Source organism: Cygnus atratus, chromosome 4, assembly GCF_013377495.2.
Source record: "Cygnus atratus isolate AKBS03 ecotype Queensland, Australia chromosome 4, CAtr_DNAZoo_HiC_assembly, whole genome shotgun sequence".
Taxonomy (NCBI): Eukaryota; Metazoa; Chordata; class Aves; order Anseriformes; family Anatidae; genus Cygnus; species Cygnus atratus.
In genome coordinates this window covers 33,803,926-33,826,336 of record NC_066365.1, presented here as the reverse complement: position 1 = coordinate 33,826,336, position 22,411 = coordinate 33,803,926, and the positions used below count along the sequence as shown (strand labels likewise).

Here is a 22,411-nt window from a genome sequence, read left to right as displayed (position 1 = left end):
ATTTTGCACTAAATTATCTCCAAGCCTCTGATATAAAATAATGAAAAAAAGTTATCTCTGAAATGCCACAAGTTGACAATACTTCCCTTAGGAAGTGAAGCTATATGATCTAACTTCTTATGTTTTAATTCCATTTAAGAGAAATCGTTGATTTTGTTCAATAAAAATCATTAGTTTGTTCTTAAATAAAAAATATGAAAAAGGAAAATTAATACGTTGAGCTGCAGTTTTCAGATCTTCAAACCTCTTCTGACTCTAGAATCCTTACATACAGGTTAAGCGCTGTAATATGAAAATCTTTGGCAAGAACCCATCCATCCTTGACCCAGAACTATGAGGTTAGATTTTACACCTACTTAACAGCTGGTCACTTACCATTGGCCTATTTTATACAAATAGTCCATTTAAATAACAGTCATTTCCATTTATTATCATCAGATCAGTAATTCAATTTCCTGAGGACAGCCTAATAATACAGCTGCCCCATTATGCCATGGATGAATGTAGTCAAATACTTGTAATTATATTTTTAACAAGTTACTGCTATTTAGTATTCTACCCCATCCACAACATGGTTGGTAGCTCACAGACATGAAGTAGAGCAATCCCTGTCTTATCTAGAGAACACAGTTCAGGTCTCTGTTCTAACAAGGATCACTATATTAGTGCATTTTGTAATGCTCATGTAGGTAAAATTAATGAAGAAAAGCTTAATAGACATTCATTTTAAACACACATTCATAGGTGAATTACAGCAGAGGTGAATTTCAGTAGCAATTACAGTATTTTAGAAAGTTCCTCTTCCATCTAAATTCTGAACCTTGTTTTGCCACAGACTATAACACCACCCTAACAAAGAAGGGGTGCATTCACCTTGCCTGAACTACTCTAGCACTAGGTGAAAACATCCTAAAGGTCTTCTGCAACCAAGCCAGTTCCTATAGGAACAGTACGAAAGGGCTGCAAAGGATTGTTCCTTTGGCACAGACAGCACAGGACCAGACCAAAGAAGGGCAGCATATGAGCAGGAAACAAAAATAAATAAACGGAGAGAGGTTTTGTAGAACAGAGAACACATTTCTTTTCTTCAAAAAGAAATGCATCAATGCTGTCAGTGTCCCAGAATTTCTAGCTTCAATTACACACAAGCGAGTTCCCAAAATGAATGACACCAAAGTTCTCCCTTTTTTCCTGGGCACTCAGCAGATGATGCATGTGCTTCTGCCACAGCCATGGCACCTTATAAGCCTGAGGCCCAGCCCTGGGGGAGGACTACCTCTCAGGTACGTGGCCCACTATGGACCCACAGATCCAGACCCTACACCAACACACAGGTGGGCTTTCTGGAGCAGCCAGATGGGTGTACCCCATCCACATGGTCCTGCAGTCCCAGGCTGGCCCTGACTGCCCCCTGGGGACTGTGGTGAAGGGTGCAGTGGTGAAGGGACGAGACTAGCTGGTGGGCCCACAGCAGGCCCCCAGCTCCCCTTCTTTGGGAGCTGCTGGCCTTCACTGCACCCCAACAAAAGCTACGTTTGTATTGCTCTGTATGGTGCTGCATGCTTCTCCAAGCTACTACAAGAAAGTTTACCACATCTTTTCACTGCATAAATAAAGTAGATTGATATGTTCAAGATATACCTGGGCTGCCCCTGTCCATGTGAATATAAGTTAATACTTATTTAATAGTCAAAGATGATGGAAAAGTAGTAAATTTTTATGAGTTCTGTCATAATTTGTATCATCCAAGACCTTCCCCAAGAGGTTTATCCTTAATCTGATTTTTTTGTAGGTTCCTCAAAGCTTGTGGCTTCTTCTCCCACCAACACTTTGCTCAAGATGCTATAAGGGAGACTTTTCATTCGTCTGTTGACTTCAAGCTTTTGAAATCTTCTGGGGGCCACATCCTTTCCTTTCTCCAGTTCCCAGATGAGAAAACTATCAATGTTCAAAATCTGAATTGTCTTCTGCTTATTAACTTAGAGGTGCTGGGTGATAGTTACACTTTCAGAGCTTGTTGGCTTAATGATGCCTATTTGGATTCTAAATTGGAGAAATCACATGAGTTTTCAAGTATTTAATAAAAATCACCATAACAATGAACTGTTTGGAGAAGACGGCTAGCAATTATTTGGCTGTATGTACCAAACACAGCAAGAAGTAATATTTTAAATATTGTGCAATGATGACGGGTTTTGCCCTTCATAACTCAAAAGAATCCGTTCTAAAAATTATCTGCATCCTGGGCTAGTCACTTTCCAAACTTGTTTACAGATGCAATCCCAAATTCAAAGCACTTACAATCAAAGACAAGCAACATTAAATGAGGGAAAAGGAAGAAAATGCAGCTATCTTCAACTGCCTCTTCCCTAAACATTATGAATTAATTATTTTCATGAAAAATTTAATTTTATACCAGCTTTTGGTGCAAAAAGGAGCAGTTTCCTGAATAGTTTGACTCAACAAGGATATGATCTTATCAGCCATTGGAGAGGCACAAAAAATAGTGCTTGTCAAATCTGTTTTTATTAAAGAGGCTTAGAGAGTACTGATGAGGTAAACAGAGGTAAAAGTATATACAACAAAAGTAAAGCTGTGGAAGAAACTCAAATATAGCAAATAGAAAAGATAATGAACGGAAACAATGTAATTTAGTCAGAGAGACAGTAAAAGGATTGAATAAGTATGATGGGCAATAGAGATGTTCTGGAGGGAGATGCATTCAGGTGATGAAAAACAAAATCAGTTGTTGCAGGGGATGGGTCAAAAATAAGTCAACAATATAGAAATGGCAGAGAATGCAGTGCAGAGGAAAAGCTCTTCAGGGATTGACAAAGTCCCCAGCAATCTTGCAGTACAAAAAGACAATGTGCTGAAAGAGTTGTGGAATTAAGTAAAGAAGTGGACAGAAAATTGCATGAAAGTTTCACCAAACACTACAAAAGATATTACTTTCAAAGGGAAGACTGCATTAACAGTGTGAAGGGCATAAAGAAAATAAAGAAGAAAAAAGTGGAAGACATTGCAAGCAACTCCAAGATTTGGCTAGCTGAAAGAAATTTCAGGGAAGTATTGAGATAGGAAGCTGACTAGAGGTGACTCGCGGTGCAGCTGCAAGAACAGAAATGAAGTAAATACCTTTGTTTGCAGAGCCAATGAATATAGATTTCTAAAGAGATGGAGCACTGGAAATTACTGATGGGACATTTGCCTGCATGTTACAGCTTGAGGTATTGTGTACAGACAGACAATTTTAGGCCCACAGCATCTATAAACTGATTAATCAGATTGAAATACTTCTTATAGTGTATATATACCTATGGAAAACAATGTTGTGTATTTAATTTCAAATCATTTACCTGCAGAAAGAATTCTCTGTAAATGCACATCATTTCATGTTGTAAATGCCCAAGTGATATACCACACTTCTCTGCATAATAATTTGTTTTATGTTTATTCAAGTAGCATAGTTTTGTTAATTACAAATAAAAAATGAATTATCAAAACAGCTCCTCCATATTAATGTGCAGTATGATAAAGAATGACTTATCTATTCTCCTTCCAGCTGCTTATACATTTGAACTATTTTGTGAGCACTAGCCATTTATAATTCAGAAAACTTCAGATGAGCGATGAATATCCCAAACACTAGTTCTAACAAGAAAGTATAATTATGCATATATATTGTAGAAGCCCTTCAGCAATTTTTCAGGTAGTAAAAGGCAAACAAGTAGAAAGAAACCATTTTGTACATACAAACAAGATTCTTCTCTATAATTTTGTAATATTATATGTAACCTGGTCAATAAGTTTACTATATGAATGTTACTTCAGATAACTGTCAGGCTTTTAAGGAGAAGAAAAAAAAAAGTAGGCAAGGGTAAGCCTCCTTCTAGGTAAACAGCTGAGGAGCTTTATGAAACATTACTTTTCTAATTAACTGCAAAAATCTTTTTTTTTCCCAGGTCTGGCTGATTTACAAACTTCTGTTTACAAAGAAGGATCAGTGCAGCCAGCAAACTAACAAGACTTTAAATCAGCAGAAATTAAATGGTTCAGGGAATGTAACTTCCTGTATTTACTGAGCCTAAAGAATAGGAACCAGTCACTGTATTAGCCACCAGTCAAAGATTATTGAAAGAAAAAGTTGTAAGTGCAAAACAAAACCAGGTCTTCTCCATCTGTTTTTGAGGTTAACCAGGGTCTAGTGTAAGAATTAGAAAATCACGTTACTTTAGTATTTACAAAACAGAGACCTAAGAAAATTTATGCAGGCTTCTAAACCCAGTTTACTCTGATGCTGACCTCAATTCAGCCCATGTTCTCACACTCTTCCCGCACAGCTGAGCTGGACAGGTATCCTACATCACCATCCTCATAGTTTTGAGCCAGTTTAACTCCACAAGTATGCTTATTAAAGACGCAGGTGAACATTAATATTGATAGAAAACAAGCAGCTCTGCAGTGGGAGGGAAAAAGAACTACAGCAGCTCTGACTTAGATCAGCTTTCTCTGTTTTGGAGCTCCTTCAATAGGAACGGATCAAGGAGAGAGAAGTGCCACCACTGTATAACCAAAACACCTGACAACATTTGCTAGCTTCAGATTTCATTCTTCATGGTCCAGGAGGACATCGAAATGTAGTGATCTCCTGCAAGCTTAGAATGAATTGCTATTTTAAAATTTAAATAACTTTTCGGAGCTTATATCCTTCATTTAAGAAAAAAGGATTGTGAAATGTGGCTTTCTTATCTTCCCCAAAAGTTTAATTGATTTTATGGAAATGGAGGATTGTACTTTGAGCACTATTGCTGCAAACTTTAGAGTTTTTCATTGGAGAAAGAAATTGGTTGATAGACTTACATGACTTTACAGCACTTGGCTTGTTTCCACACATCTGTCACATTCTTGGGGTGAGGGGTGGATAGTTTAAATATAATAACTTAAATCATATACAAATTATTAAAGTTTCTTTTAAAACAATTAATTAGTTATACATGTTGTAAAAATATTATAAACTTGTCTTCTGCTATAAATGAGAAATGTCTATCTAGTTACAGCACTTATAATATGGGCTAGCCAGTATCTATGTCTTAAGTCCCCAGTATCAATCCTCAGATCAAATTTCAATGATCTGGAAGAAAATACAAAGTGATTGCCAGCAAAACTTGCAGAGCACACAAAAACTGGTGGACTGGCAAGTAATAAGGCAAATGTTCTATAGAATGATCTGATTCAATTGGTTAGGTGGCTTCATTTGAACAAGATAAATTTTAATAAAAACAAATGCAAAGTCATAAATCTAGGGACAGGGAACACAAGTCACATTTATAGGATGGCGAACGAGAAAAAAAGTGATTCTAAAATTTTAGTTGGGTAAGAAACTGTCAACTTCCAGTACAAAGCTGTTGCTAAATGAACTGATTTGATCCCCTAAAAATTAAAGGAATATTAAAAAGAAGTAGCTGTCTTGCATTATTTCCATATTCATACTGATGCCACCAATGCTGGATCGCTCTGTTTAGCCTGACATTTCCATTTTTAAAAACATAGCAAAAAACTAAAAGGATTCAGAAGTGAATTAAAGGATCATTAGACACTTGAGAAATCTACCTTAAGGCCAGAGAAGGTCAATATATTTAGTTTAATCAACAGAACACTAGAAAGTGTTTTTTTCACATTGAGAGAAGCTAGAGTAAACCAGCTGAAAGCGTGGAAACGTGAGAAAATCTCAACTGCTTAGAGGAGTATGTGCATGATACATATACAGAGGTCATATACATAGATGTTACGTAGACAATACTCTCTATAAAAGGTATCATTGCTCTTGATTGAAAGGGACTGGCAATGTTAATTCCCAAGAAACTGGGGAAACAAATAACAGAGTTAACAAAGTTACTGCCTTATCACCAATCACCACTCATGTTCAGGCCAGTTATGAAAAAAGATGTTAGTCACCAGGTGAAAACACTGTGAAGAATGTATTTTCTTTCATCAGTCTTTCAAAAATAAGGGACAAAGGAATCTGGATTAGCCACTCAAATAAGGAGTAAGATAAATTCAGATTTGAAAAGAGTATGAAACAGCGTATAAAGATATTGAATGAGGTTTAGAGGGGAGGCTCTTTGGGCTTTGAGGTGGTGTTGTGGTGGTTTTTGGCAGTTTATTTGTTTTGGTTTGAGGTGGTTTTTTTGCTTGTTTGGTTTTTGTTTGTTTAAAACAACCACACCATTGGAAATAAAGGAAAATCCAACAAAAGTTGAAAGGAGGAGAATCCTTTAAGAACCTTCTCAGCAAATACAGACAATATCTCTAAAGAAATCATTAAAAATTGAATTACTTGCTTGTAAACCAAGAACACTTACTGTGTTGCTCCCAATAAACATAGGTTCAAACAGTAAACTTTGTGTTTCCACTATCAAGTTTTCATTTCCCTATTTAGTGTGGGGAAGAAAATCATCTGTAATAACTGAATAAATTTTGTGCAACAAATCACAGTCTGCATGTGACTACATGGTAAGATGATTTCAAATACTAACTGTCTTTTTAATTAGACACAGAGAAATGTGGCAAAACCCAACATGTAGAATTAAAATGAAGTGCAAAAATTCCTCAGCCATGTGATGAAGGAAGGCCGTCTAGAGTATTTTAACTGTTCCTTCCAGCTTTGAATTCTCTGAAACTAAGAACTCAGACATTCCTGAATCCCACTGCAACAGAAAAAGTAAGTTGCACCAGAGAGGAATGGTAGAAAATCTAGACAGGCATAAATCCTAAATGAATCCTCATCTGCTAGCGAGGGGCAGACGATCTATCACTTCCTGGCTTTTTTGAAAATGCATGTTATAGGGTGACCATGCAGAAGGAAGATTCAAAAGGCTAAGAGGGCATCAGAAATTAAAATGAATATTTATATGTATGCGTTCATACTTCTTCAAACCACATCTAGTAATTCCAAGGACAATCATAATAAAGGACAAAGCATTTAATTTTCTGTACACACTGTTTAATCACCTAGAAATACTTCTAATTTCTTAGGCTTTCAGCATCCTCATTTTTATAGGTTTAAATATTGTTTATTGTAAGTCTGAAGTATTCCATGTGATCTTTTTAAAAGATTCTCTGTAATAGTGAGCAATATGAAATGCTAAGTTGCAGGAACATATTTGAGATAATGCTGATTTTATTTTGTAAAATACATTATTGCTTATTGCAATAAATAATAATGTGGTTAATAATTTATGCTGGGAAAAATATATGAAGGTATGCAATTAAGTAAAAAAATAATATTTTCTTGACAGTAGATTCGATGATAGATAAATTGCAAGAAGTAAAGTGGAGAGAAGCAAAGGATCAGAGGGAAAATTATAGCATATATAGTTGCATGACAGAAGCATTTTCCTCCTAAATATGAACTACTGTATTTGAAAATAAGGCTGTCATCAACATTCCTATTCCTGAATGTGAAGCTTTATGGGTTCTTTTTCTCAAAAATAATCTTAGAATTACAGCACAGGTGAAAATAATTTTTCTAAATATGAAGGGGCATACAGAAAAAGTTCAACCTGTCACACTTGGCAGTTCCAGCCAAAACTAACACTACTTTATGTGACTGTAAATTCTGCAGTGCCTTTATTCTCTTTTCTCAAAGATGTCCAGAAATATAACATGTTCCCTTATCCTCATATCTGAACAAAAAAGTAATCCCATTTTCTTAAGACATCAGAGGTAACTCTTTTGTGGTGATTTATAAGGTTGCAGTTTTCTTTGTATTCTGTCAGACAGACTTCTGTATTCTCCATGCAGCTGACCTCTGAATGCACTGTAGGAAGCAAAAAAGTTTGATACCATCACTGCAGGGTAACTTCTTGTTTTTGAAACAATGACTAGTTGAGCAGCAGGAGACTCAGTGAGAAATCTCTTAATTCTAATCGTTGAAAATAATTCTTCATCAAAATGACCCTGGAGTTCCTGATCTGATTCTTGAAAATGACAATGTTTAAGTAGCTGCACTCAGTCAAGGGAGAATTTTAGTATGAGCAGATGTGGTAAGCAGGGCATTATTTTTCTAGGATGCCTCTGAAAAATGTATCTGCAATTGCTTATAAATTCACCACACACTTTTTACCTCAAAACTGTTATTTCTAACCCAGATTAAACTCACTCTAACTGTGCTCCCTACTGGTTATTAAATAGCAAGGAATAACCTTGGAGTGCTGTCATTAAAGATGTTGCTTCTCACAATATGTTTGGAAGTTAGCTGGTGGGAAGGTACACAACATCTAGGATGAAAGCAAAAGCAGACTTTCAGGGACTCTGTAGTGTAATTCACCTTTCTCCCTCCACTTCTGTTTATGGAAAATAGCTTTTTTTGTACACACACAGAAAGATACCAGAGCATCACAGGGACAATTATTGTAACAATTAAATGGGAAAATCGAAAAGCTTTTGTACACAGTTACACAGTACAAGAAATAAACCACTAATTTTGCAGTAAGGGAGATATAGGTTAATTATGAGGAAAAGAAATGTCATAGATAGAAAGCACTGGAACAGATTGTTATGGGAACCTGCTGAGCACCATTGATGGATGTGATGGATGTGAGCACCATTGATGGAAAAAGAGGGTCATCTTGTATCTGACTTACTTGGCACATTCAGGAAAAATTATTATAAGAAAAGGTATTTAGCTTTACGTAAATAAATGTAACTGCTTCCTAACATGCTCTCTACTGCAACATTATGATGTTTTGTTTTGTTTTCCAATGAAGGTATTTGTATTTCAGTGGCTCATATGTGCAACGGTTTTCAGATTTGGAAGTCACTCTCTAGATTACTTTAAGAAGTTTTATGGACTACCATAGATCAGCTGATTGGAGGTTGAATAACACTGCTTCAGAAAACCTTCCATGGGTCTTTCTCAGCTGTGTTTTTCTTATGGGTTTATTTAAATTAAATAAAAATTAAAAAAAAAAAAGAAATAGAAAAAAAATTAAAGGCTGCTTAGAAACTATATGACCTGAAACACTTGGGAGGCAAACAACTCAAATACTAATTACCACTCCTTGTTAAGATTGTGTTACAGACAGATGAGACTGAAAAGTTTTTTCTTAACACAGGACTACTAGTAAGGTAGCTCTCAACAGAGGACTACAGGACTTTCTGGAATTCCTTTTCCAGACTTGGCACTTCTTCTAGGTGAATGCTTAACACTCATTTTGGAGCCAGGGGAACGTCTGTAAAAGCCTCTGTGCTTACGTATAAGTAAGTGGTGGTCCAGGACCAAGACCCAGCTTTGAGGCCAAGAGATGCTGATTTCTCTTGGAGAAAGCTGTTCGTACAAACCACAGTCAGCAGGAGCGCAGTGCTTGAGCTGGACTGTCTCTCTTTTATTTGACAGCATAGATAAACATGGGCTCAGAGCAAACTAGAGCCAAGTGCTCAGAAAAATGGATGTGGCAAGTTTGTGCTGTTTGACCTCAAGAACCAGAGAACAGATCCTAGTCTTCATTTTATTCAGTAGTACAGAAAATGCAACAATGCAAAGAAATAGACCTAAATGTGGCAGGAGTCTTTCATCTTTGTGAGAAAAACACTGATTTTGACAAAAGCAGTTCCTAAAAAGACGATCAGCATGAGTCAGTGGTGGGTTGAGTGTCTTGCAAACTAAACCCTTCCTCATTTGAAGTTCCTTGGCTGACTGGCTCAGGCACAGGGTCTGCGCTTTGACCAGTCCCCTGAAAAGAGGATCAGGTGGGGCAAGTCCCTGACTGTTTGAAAGTCAGACAAGATGGAGCACTTTAGTCATAAAGCGCAAGTGTTGAGCTTGTTCTCACCATCCCATGTCTATATGAGTGGGGCTATGGACAATACAACCCCTTGCTGTTGCAAAGCATTCTACAGCTGCTATAAAGTTAACAATACTCCTGAACTTCACCCATAGCCTTCCTGACATTTCTTTGGTCTGCGCTGTACTTTTTTTTTCCCCAAGATTTTCTTAATATATATAAAATCAACTTCCTACAGTTTATTTTATTAAAAACTTTGTTAATCTAGCATTTAAGGACATAATGCTTTTAAATAGTTTCTCTTAGTTGTTCTTCCAAGAGATTTGTGCTCATTTTTTTTGGTTTGTTTTTTACATGGTGCAGCAGAGAGGAGAAAACTGTGGCCATCGCAGAAATGACATCATTGTAATGCTATACTCTGCAAAGCTGCAAATCAATCCCAAAATGGTATTAGCTCTAGCAGTCAGTTGGGAAAAAAAAAAAAAGTATCAGGTTGACTCATAACTGCAAATATTAAAGGCTAAGAAAAAAGAGGAAACTATAGGGTCAGCTCCAAATATCTGGGCCTTGCTGGAGAGAGAAAAGCAGCACAAAAATACTGCATGTCAAAAAAAATTGCTGGTGAACATTAAATACCGTGCAGGTCAGCTAGATCAAGTGGCTTCTTTCCAAAAATAAAAATTAACAGGTAAGAGAAGTTTCTCTTTCATTGCCAAAAGCCTGTCGTCATTTATGGGATATGACTAGCAATGAGCAAAGAAATACATTGACATCTAGAAAGAGAGCTAAAACTTCCAAAGGAATAACTGATACTCTCTCCTTCTGTGGATAGAATTGATAACATAGCTAGTAAAACAGAGTTAAGTGCTGAATTGTCGGTTGAAGGAACATCCCAGAGGATGCTATCCTTTTTCTGCTCTCTGATGATTTAGGCTAGCTCCCTTCCTTTAAAATCTCCTGTCACTTTTTCCTTACCTATGCCTGGGGATTTAGGAACCTCTGTGTTCCTCCTGTTATTTCCGCAATTGAATGAATCTACCTTACTTTTCTGTTAATTTCCGAGTGCTGCAGCACAGTTATCTACAGTCATCAGTCCCTAAGTCATCCTAGCATAAACAACTGTTCAAAACAAGTACCAGGAGGTAAACATGATGCTTTGAGCACTGTTTTGTTGTTGTTGTTGTTGTTGTTTTTTTGTGGTCGTGTGCTTTTTGGTCAATCTGAAGATACATATATCAATTGAAAGGAAAATATAAGATAACAAGCAGTACTGCAGCAAAGCATCATAACTGAACAGGTATCCCACCACAGATAGGTCCATAACAGAAAGGTAGATCCATAATAGAAAGGTGTTAGCAACAGGGCATATAACCAGAAAAAAGTCCAGCATGGGAAGAATACGATAACAAATTAATAAAGATATGGCTAAAAACAGAGAAAAGAGGCAAAACAAAGGTACTTTGAAACAAAAAATAAAGCCACGAGAGATTTTAGTAAAAGCTCTGAGCACCTGCAGTTTCACTTTTCAAAACAAAACTTCTGAAGCTTTCTTAAGGTTGGACTGTGGTAATGAAAATCATTACTATCCAAAGATGGGCACAGTTTCTCTTCAACAATGCACACAAGGTTTATATCCACATCATAAGGATATGCAGAGTAGTCCTTCATAAAGGAACGCTAAATTCAAAACATGACATAAAAGACCTAAATTTCAGTTTTACAGAAGCAACATGCCCACTCATAACCTTGCAACATTGGGCATTTCAATACTCAAAGATGCATAATAATCTTCCCTCCAGAGCCCCAGTATTGAGATGCTGCAGTTTTGCTCTTTTTTTTTTTTTTTAAGTGAATCTCTCTGTTTATCTAAATACTTCAACAAATGAAACTTTCAAGAAGTATGAACTTTAGATTTACAGATCTTGCTAACAAATATTTAAAAGATGTAAAAGACATACCACTTTCACCACTGTGTGGACTGTGTCAGAAGTTAGGATAGAATATCTTAATGGTAGAAAAATCCCTCACAATGACAGTCAGCTAGCTACTTTAAACTTCCAGGCAGGGGATCCTGCTAAGCATTTTGTTAAAGGAGGTGGGAATTGTTAACTATAAACTGCTTGCTCTTCACAGCCAGGGACATTTGGCTAACTTCTAATCTAGTTGCCAAACAATGTGTAAAGGATGCTCTGCCAGTCTCGCTCTTTTTGCTCAATAGGGCGCCTTCAGTAACCATTCTACCAGACACTGCAGAATTTGTCCTACCACACAAAGTGAAGCATCACATTTCCTTTTAGGATCAATTTTCTGGAAATCAAGATGTCTCTATGAAGTCACAATAGATATTGACTCATTCTGAAGCAACTTATATTGCTTGCTTAGCTCTTCCTCTAGTCCTACACCATTTAAAGACATCATTGTTCTGGTTTCACGTATGCTCAAGTACCAAACTAAGTAAAGGCCATAAATCTCTCTTCTGCAAGTTCAGCTCAATTCTTCACTTCTTTCACAACTTGTATCAAAAAAATAAAAACTGTAACTACAATAAAAGATGCTTAAGAAATCAGAAAGGCTACGTCTTTCAAGACCATTTCTCTGAAAGTAGAACTCTGAAGCAGCACAAAAACCTCAGTCTAGTTCTAGAAAGGAGAGAAGGGATTAGACATATTTCTTTTCCTGCTCATCTAGTCAAGTTTTAACTATTGCAAACTTTTCATTTAGAGTTATTCAGAAACTATTTCAACTAATAAAATGTTTTCACTCAACCTCTCAAAGCCAAATGTCACTTAAGTCTGAAAAACTAAAAACTAGTTAAAATATATCAAGATTTCTTTTCTTGGAGCCTCTCTGCAGGTTTTATGCTACATCTGAGGACTGGATCCACTGTCCAATGGACTATCAACACTGGAATTTCATCCCTGATCTACACTAAAGTACTATCTGGCAGCAAAAACTTTAAAAAGCACAATAGATAGTACATCTGACAGTCACTTATCTTTCATATAGCCTCATAAAACTGACATCACCTTATATAGCAAAAAGGAACTTTTCTAGTAATGGCATCTTACATACAAAATTATACATCTATCTGCAAGACAGCAGTACAGTTTTTATACTGAGATCTCAAAAAAAAAAAAAAAGAAAAAAAAGATACCTCTAAACTAATAGCCCATTTTACCAGTCTTACTGGTCTGTACCAAGGACAAACCGCAATCCCAGGTGGTATGGGATTTGGGACACAAAAAGCATGGGTTTGCTCAATTACAAAGATCTTTGTATATTTTGGCTCACACAAACCAGCAGCTTCCTGTTATTCTTGACCCCTCTGTCCACCATTCTTCCCCACGATATAAGAAAATGTTTGGTTAATTAATGCATAAAGACTGAATAAATGGCTATACACACACACACACACACAAGTGGCTGAATTTTGTGCGAAAGTCTACTAGTAGGTTTTAGTTTTTATCAGATCAATAAGTTTAATGAATAAAATCCTATAGAGACTTTTTAACCTCACTTCAGTAGATACATTGTTTGATTCACCAGAGTGGAGACAAAAATTGTCAGATGCCACTGAATGTTTAAGCTTCAGATTTTAAATCACCAGTTGACAAAGAGAGCCCAAATGCATAACATTTAAAAATATTAACATTCCCATAGAAATTAATTCTGAAATATACTAAGAGATCATGTTAACCTGCCACTCCATCTTGGTGCTGTGACTACAGTGAGGCATGGCTGCAGTTTCTTATGACATCATCAGAACACATCACTGAAATCAGAACCTTCTGGTATAAGTGCTAGAAGATTTGAGCTAGGAGAAGTCAAGCAGTCACAGCTTCCTAATCAGTACTTTTCTTCTAACAAGCTACTCAGATTAATAAAAGAACAATTACTTTCACTCTCAATCTTCTTCTAAATTGTTGTAATCTTGGATAAATAGAATTTAATGAGATCACCTTATGCTAAATTGATTTTCCTATTCTACAGAGTAAAGTGCTTTTCAGTTCAGAACTCAACAGTACATACAGTGATCATGATCAAAATAATACATTCAGTAGATGAAATGTGAAGACATGCACAGTATATTGCTTTGCTATGAAATTCTAATATAAATGTGGGTAATTTCTATATTCAGATTCCTGAAATGAATGTTTTATCCCTTGCAATAAATTATTTTTTTCCCTTTTCAGTGAAGGATTTTTCAAAAATATACATTCCTTTTGGAAATCACATATATCCTCATGAGACAGATGAAGTCATCCCATGCTGAATTGAAGTCAGGACCTACCAAATCTAATACATCTTTTGAATCAAATATATGATCTACTAAATCATATCAGTATTATGTATATTGAAAGCTAAACTGATGAATCACTGGATAAATCAGATAGCAAATGCATGACAATACAGTATTTATTAAAATGGAACAGTGATTCGTTTCAGTTGCCAGAACTTAATATATCAAGTTCTAAAGAATTCTTTAAAATTGCAGGGATTTTGCAGAAAGGCAAAAGACACAGGTAAAAATAGGCTAGAAAAGAGCTATCAGTGTGTGCATCCACAGAACAAGATACTGTACGCTGTTGTTTTGTGGGGGTGTTCATTACGGCTTTCAAAGAAGTGCAGATATTCTGCTAATAGTCAGATTTAAGCATGTGTTTGGGATTTTACATTTAACAGGCAGGGGAAAAAATGCAAAAAAAAAATATAGGGAACAAAACCAAAAATGACTAAGTATTTTGAGAAAAGCCCTTGGTGAAAGGCTGAGAAAAATAGGTATATTCAGTCAAAAGAAATAAGAATGAGATATGGTAATACAACCCTACACATACATTTTTGATTTCCATCTCTGTTAATAATATTTAGACACAAAGTTTAACAAGGTAATGAGTATTACTAAAAATACTACAAAAACTCTTAAATGAAATTCCAACCTAAAACAGCCTATGTAAAAAACTCTCATCACAATTCCAGTCTATCTGTTCCAGGAGAGACCTGGGAATGCATGTCCTTAAGTTATTAACTAATGACAAATAGATCTCTGCCAGACCACAGCAGCAAAGCAGATTTCAGATTTTTGAAAATGCAAAAAGAGGTTACAAATAGGATATGGATCAAATACCATCATGATCTCAGAAAAGCAAAGGGAAATATCCATGAGATTGACATGAACAAGACAAATGCAAGATCAATACTGAGAAAATTTTAAAGTCCAATTAAATAATGGGACAAGTGGTCATGACTAGCTGCAGAACTGTAAGCAGTAAAGGATTTGAAGCTTGGTCAAGCTCACATGACATGCTTCATGCTCCTTGATGCTCAACAGAACCCCACCCAGATATATATATATATTTTAAATCCACTCAAATTTGTGACAACACTGGAATGTTAGTTTCCTTTGTACCCCTCCTTTTCCACCTCTGTGAGGATTAAAGTATTACCTGAATTATCTGCCAGAATAAACGGTCTGTGAATTCATTCCAATTTACACAACCACTATTTATTTATTTGACATTTTGAATGAAGAGACATGCAAATAGATGTTTACAGTTCAAAAGATAGCAGCATGGTTAAAACCGGTAAAATATCACCATGTATTATATTTAATGAAGAAATTCTTTACTTTAAGGAAGAAATTCTATACTCAGAGGGTGGTGAGGCACTGGAACAGGTTGCCCAGAGAAGCTGTGGATCCCTGGAAGTGTTCAATGCCAGGCTGGATGGGGCTTTGAGCAACCTCATCTAGTGGGAGGTATCCCTGCCCATAGCAGGAGGGTTGGACTTAGATGATCTTTAAAGTCCCTTCCAAATCAAACCACTCTATGATTCTATGATTTCTGATGGTTTATTTCAGCCAATAAAAAGAAATATTTAAAGATATTTATATGGATAATACTCCTAACAATGTATTTTCCCTGTATTTGGGATCATGACTCTTAAGGCTGAGGTAGGTCTGGTCCATGAAATGTGATACAGACAAGCCTGGAAATTAACCCTTTTCTACTCTTGCCCTTAAGTGGAAAATAAGTTCCTGAAGATGTCACTTTTGCCTTTATAACACATCTCCGTATTTTAATCTGCAAGTGCAAAAAGCAGAACCAATTTTGCCTGGTGTGGCTGATAATTTGAGATAGGGCCTATTTTTTCCACAGAGACCTAACTCCCTTGCTGAAAAAAAAAAAAGGGGGGGGGGGTGTGCATAATGTACAGCTGTATACTGAAGTCAGCCAGTTAACCCTCCTGTGCTGCACATGGGATCATTACTTGCACTGCTGAACACTTTGACAAAGAATAATCCCACTTGGTAGTCACGTACTCACCAGTTGCATCAGAAGTCTGAAGTCTCTAAAAAGGGCTGCCTCTCTTCCCTCTTTCATTAACTTGCTGCATTTCCAGTACCCTGTACATAATTAGGAATAATTAGTTTTCCTTACAGTTTTCACAACCCTAAAAAGAAGTATTTAAAAATGGAAGAATCACTCAGCATATTTACGTTCTCTCTACACAGAGCTTCCCTTATACAAAATAGCATAGTGCACCTTTACTGCCATGAATGCAAAGTCAGAAATAGGGCGATGTCTTCATCTACCCATCTTCTGCACAGCTGACATTGGCACAACCAGCCTCACTTGCCAGAGGAAATTGAGTGAAATAGCTGGGCCTGCCTAGTTTCAGCCCTACTTGGAAGACAGACCAGACCACATCAAGTCTGGCTCCCTTGACCCCCTCAGAGTCTTCCAATGCTGTCCCACAAGGCTTCCTGTGCCTGCAGGGAGTGTTTTAACTCACTGAGGAAATCAGAGTCCCATCCCTGAAGAGCACAAGCACAACTGGGGGCTGCCCAACCTTATCCCATGGCCAAGCTCATGGCACCTGCAGCCACATCTAGGGAGGGTTCTCCCCTAGGGCTGCTAGGATGAATGCTCATGGTGGTAAGAAAGAAAAAAATAGTTTAAAAAATAAACACTCAGGAACACAAGTAAACAGACCACCGAAGAGACACACATGGCCTAGTCCAGCAGGCAACTTTAGCAAATGGAAGACTAAAGTCAGCAAAGTTTTAGCAGGCTTGGGAAAGGTACAAGCTGGGAAGGTGCTGCAGTAGCTAGACAAGCTGCTCAGCATGGGACAGAGCAAACCCCTTATGCCGCAGAAAACCCAGGTAGGTAAGGACAGCCAGGTCTGGAGCTGCTACACAGGAAATATTGGCATGCCACCACAGTCTCAAACAGGTCACCAGAGCTAACACTAAGGCTCTCCCCATGCCTTAGGTGAAAACTGGAGTATTGGCTCTGGTTCTGCTAACAAAGACAACTAAAAACCAGTCACTGTAATTTTGTCAGACATCAGTAAAGTTGGAAAACTAGCAGGTCAGATGTACAAAGGGACTTTTGTTTGCAACAGGTTCATTTTATGCTCAGCTTCTCAGACAGCCTCTGTCAGGGAACACTAGAGTACATCTTTAGATACCCAAATTTGAAAGAAATGGCTGGTATATTTACTCTAATCAACTTTGTTTATTGTCCGCATTAAAAGCCAGGGGGATGTTCATATGCTTACCTATAAGGATATGCTAGAGAGCTTGCTACACTAAACTGATTTAATCTTTTGCTCTGTGGTCTTTTATATGTCTGTGCAAAGATTTCTGCTACTAAAATTTGTAAGCAGACTCTCCTACAGATTATAGTGTTATAAATAGGTGATAAGGCAGAACAAGAACTAGCTCAATAGTTTCAACATCTCCAAAATCTGCTATTTAATTTTCTCCAAACTAAAGCACCAAGAACAGCATGAAAGGACACTGAAAGATAAGAGCTAGGGACAGTTATTCCATCCAACTGCCAATATGTTGTATGAATTTGTGGTTCCCATGCATTTTTGAATTTATCTTCCTCATTTTTTCACAACTTCTGTGTTATCTCTTAGAATGAAGTAATTTCTGTTAGAAAACATTCATTCCCAAGCTGCTGGATTCTCATTAGTTTTCCCAGTCTCTGGGCACTTTTCGTGGTTGAGATGACCTAAGAGATTTTTCTTTGTTTTGCAGCTGGTGAAGTCCAGCATAGGATTTAAGAAGCTAATACGTATCATAAAAGGTAGTTACTTTGAAATTACTCTATTTGTATCAAGGTCAAACTATCTCAGAAAATAATAGCAAGATGATAATCTCAAAACGGGGTGTACCACAATAGCAAAACGAGAAAACGGGACCGCTTAGGCCAACATAATTCCTGTTAGCCATCAGTATCTGTCTTTCAGAAATTACTGTTTGAACACACTTTCATATGATCGGGGGTCAATATTGCTGGCATCTTAATTGTGATATATTCCACAGTTTTCTTAATGGTTCTTGCCTACTTGCCAGGTCCCATCATTTCTACAGAAGTAAAGTGGTACTGCTGGCATGGGACACTCAGCAATCTGAGTTTGCCACCTTGTTTGAAAGGAAGGTTGATAAACTGAATACAACAAGCTGCAATGGCAGCATATGTGATGCAGGACAAAAAGCAAATGAGGAGTTCAAGAGCAGTGGTATTTAACACTTTTGAAAATTACAGAATAGAAAAGCAGCGTGTCATGAGATAATATTCAAAGCTGAAGATGTGTCAACTTGTTTAGCTATCATTTGAATTGAGTTGTTAAAAACTTATTTGGAAAGGCCTACAGGATGTATGATTCAAGTCATTTTTTTCCAACTCTTTTAAGCTTTTTTTTGTGTGTGTGTGTGGTTATAAAACATACACATGTATTAAAATATATGTACATCCTTCTTTCCCTCCCTACTTAGAAGTAATTTACTTGGGGCTTTGTCACTCAAGTTCTTCAAAAACATGCTTTCACATTTTCCTAATTTAATGTTCCGTTAAACATTTCTGTGTCTTTGTAAAATAACATTCATTTTATACCTTTTTTGATTTTTGGCTCCTTCTCTCTTCTTTTATAATTTGCTAGTATCCACCATTTGGGACTGTTTTGTTGTTTGGGGGGTTGTTTTGTTTTTAATGCAGTGGTTGATCTGAAATTCATTCTGCTTTCTGGCAGCTGAAGGAAAATTCGTATTTGCCTTGTAAATAAATTGAACCTGTATGTCAAAAAAGCAGCATGGAACATGTTCCATGATCATACTCTCTTATATTGTTGGATTGTGTCAGTCCATCATCCTCAAAACCTTGTGTTTCTTACATTTATCTGTGGGTAAAAAAAAATTAACATACCTTAGACATCTATGTCACATTTTCAGCAGTCAGCTGTGTGTTTTGGACCCTAGTTCCATCAGCTGTCAATGGCATTTGGACTTCTTTATCCCTTTTAAAATTAAGACATTGTTCACACTGGGGGCAGAATTTTCTGAAATATCCATTCTCATTATAATTAAGTCAATTAGAAAATCTTCTACAATACCATCACTATTCATTTGACATACTCAGCTATTTTTGGATATTGGACTACTATATATTCCTGAATTACCATTCACATCCTCAAAGGTAGCATCTTCTTGATAAAAGCAAAAAGGATGCTTTGATGTACAGGAAATGGATCACAGAGTTCCTGTTCACTGGATGGAACAATTCACAATGCTCAATGAACAATGTAGTGACAAACCTGTAAGAATGACAAAACAACAGTAGTCAGTGTGATTGTTGTTGTTGTTTCATGTCTTTAATACTAGATTAAAGATTTTTGTTTTAAGGTGAAGTAAAAAAAAATACATAGGAAATAGAAACCATAGCTCAAGAGGAATCTCACGTTCATCAAAATTTGTTACCAGATTACCTTTAGCATAACTCAGAGCACCTTTCTATAGTTCTGTTTAAAAATTCTATAATGCAGATAAATTAAAACATACGCAGTACTGATTTAGCTGAGATGCAACACTGTGTCTACAATGGAGTCCTTCTGTGACCTTGCCAAGTTCACACAGTGTGCCAATAACAGAACTGGGATTAAAAAACTGACTGATTAAAATTTTGCTCACTAGGATAAAACACTTGAAATGAATCATCTCATTTTCCAGCATGTCCTCAGGTTGCTGTGGGCACAATAAATTACATTCATATAATAGCAAACAACTATAAAAAATTAGAGTTCATACATTTCATATATATTGTAACACCATGGCCTATTTTTAAAACTCCGAATTGCCTAAAGTTTTTATGCTCACAGACAATGAAATATATGACCAGTATTTTTCAGAGTGAAATTTCAGAACCATGAGCCTGACCCAAAATACATATAACTAAACTGAAATATTTCTCTGACTCTGAGGCTCCAAAACAAACCCTATCTGCACATTTTTGATTAACATCAAATGCTATCCCTAATACCTCTGCAAAGAATGCACTTGCACACTTGCAGAGATGCTGAATGTTCTGGGTATAACCTTGTGCACCAGTGAAATGAGCAGAATATAAATAGAAAACAGCAACAAGCAATTGCAGTGGAAAATAATCAGCAAAAGTAGTAATGGAATTAATGGCTGCCAAAGCCTTGCATATCGCGGCAAAAATGCAATCCATCATGCAGCTGTTTGTCATTTTTGCACAGGCTTCCAAACAGCTAAGGTTCGCCTAAGGAGGCCAATCTCCTAGGTGTCCTCTCTAGTAAACGAAGAGATGTAGGCTCCTCCACAAGATTAATTCCTCCAATTGCTTTCTGAATAAGCCCATCTACTCCACCTACCATAAAGACAGCCTGATCAGATCCACTACCCTGGCGTAAAAGCCTTTTATTTGTGCAAGCAGTTACACATAATTCAATTTTTCTAGCAGAGAAAATAGTTAACATCTGAAAACAACCTCAAACTTTTGTCAAGACAGCGAGGAAGTTATTCAGCTAGCTTGGTGGTCCACTGGACAAAGTGATCAGCAGTGTTCTATTTTAAGCTCCTTAAAATTTAAATACAATGTTGCAGTACCAAAAGTTTCAGAGAGGATTATTACAGATGCTCTACAAAGACATCAAAAATGCTATAGTAGCTCCTCAAATACATCTTTTTCTATTCTTCTCATGCCATAAGTAACTGTGCTGCAATTGCTGAAAGGTTCAGGAGTTACATTTTGCACTCTGTGCATTAATCAGATTTGAAAACACTTGAGCACACATACACGTCAAAATGCCAGCTATTGGGCAAATAGGGGAAATGCCAAATCTAAAAGAAAGTGTAAAAATGAAAGCATTAGGGAGGTTCTAATTTTGCTTAAAATTTAAATCAGGCTTTTGAACTGAATTTGAGAGGAAACAGACACTCTTAAAAGGAGCATCGCCATTGTTTCAACTCCTGAAAAGCCATTTGTATCTTTCAGAATACCCTACCTTTCCACTATTCTGGGATCCAGGCACTGCTGAGGCAACTGAGACAGCTTTGCATCACAAAACACTCCATCACCATTCCAGGAAGGGTTTGTGTAGGAGGGAATTAGAATACAAACAGATCATACTGAAAACTAACAAGGACAAATCAAGACAACCTGAAATCCCAAGCCTCCATTTAATGTATAGATCTAGAACACAATCACTTCAGTTGTTTTTTGTTTTCTAAATGAGGCGCAGACTAGAATTCTTTACTTAAACACAAACTGAGATTCACTGGACTAGTATTTTTTTTCTGCAGTCTGGCTCCAATCTGTGTGTCAGTTTTCAAGACCACAATGTTAGCATTTCATTGTAGGTCTTAAGATATCTGAATTTCTTACAGGGAACACTAGGATTTTAAAGGAGAAATAAGATAATGGACTCAAAGACTTTCTTCTTTTTCATTTTTTTCCCCTTTTCCTTTTTTATTCCTTAAATGAGGGTAACCATTTCACTAGCACAAACTATTTACAATCACAAATGTGTTTTCTGGAAAATAAATATTTGCAATAAAAAATAACAAGCAATTATGTTATACATACAAGAATGATTACAGAGAGATTCCAGGTGTGGGGGGGAAATCTGTATTCTTATATACCTTCTGAATCCTGATAACTGATACTAGATTTTTTATTTATGTTCTTAACGTTACAAATTGCATTACCATAACAAGGAGTCAATATATGGCCAGTTTTTTTAGATCACAACCACAAAAATATTAGCAGGTTAAAACTGACTGCTGAAAACATCTCATTTTTCACAGTACAAATATTGTCCTTCATTTTAAAAAATGTCAGCCACTGCAATTGCAGACAAACAATAAATTAATCCTAAAGAGCCATTTATCTAACTAGTAATAAGGCACAAACATATTACCTTTAAAAACTACATTAAACTACACTCTTTTGCTGAGTTTGCTATATATTAGCTTTAACATTTTATAAATGGCTGCACAGGTGACAAATGAAAGAGGTTTCTCCACAAAATAACTGAAGGTAGATAATGGTGCCTCTGAACCAAATCTCTAATATTCATGGATGTTAATAAATTTATAGACCAATGATGAGATGCAAGTTCATTTTAAGGAGTATTTCTCTTTTCCTCTAATATTACTGCAGCCCTGAAATAGAGTTTTGCTCCAAGAGGAACGTAGCATGCTGTAACTACAAGGAAATTAGGCATTTAAAATGGGAGTTCAACCTTTGTGATCAAATGTTTCTTTCTACATCCACTAGAAAGACAAATATATTAACAGAAGCTCAGTCTTT

At 36.5% G+C, this 22,411-nt stretch overlaps 1 protein-coding gene across 1 annotated transcript in view; it reads right to left on the bottom strand.

Annotated features, from left to right (window-relative positions):
* IQCM (IQ motif containing M) overlaps window positions 1–21,201 on the bottom strand; it is a 123,278-nt gene extending 102,077 nt beyond the window's left edge. Inside the window, 4 exon segments of the mRNA XM_050710378.1 lie at window positions 16,112–16,191; window positions 18,698–18,980; window positions 19,260–19,394; window positions 21,105–21,201. Of these exon segments, the coding sequence (XP_050566335.1) occupies window positions 16,112–16,191; window positions 18,698–18,902 (285 nt within the window). The 5' untranslated portion in view covers window positions 18,903–18,980; window positions 19,260–19,394; window positions 21,105–21,201.
* Window positions 21,202–22,411: the final 1,210 nt, after the last annotated feature.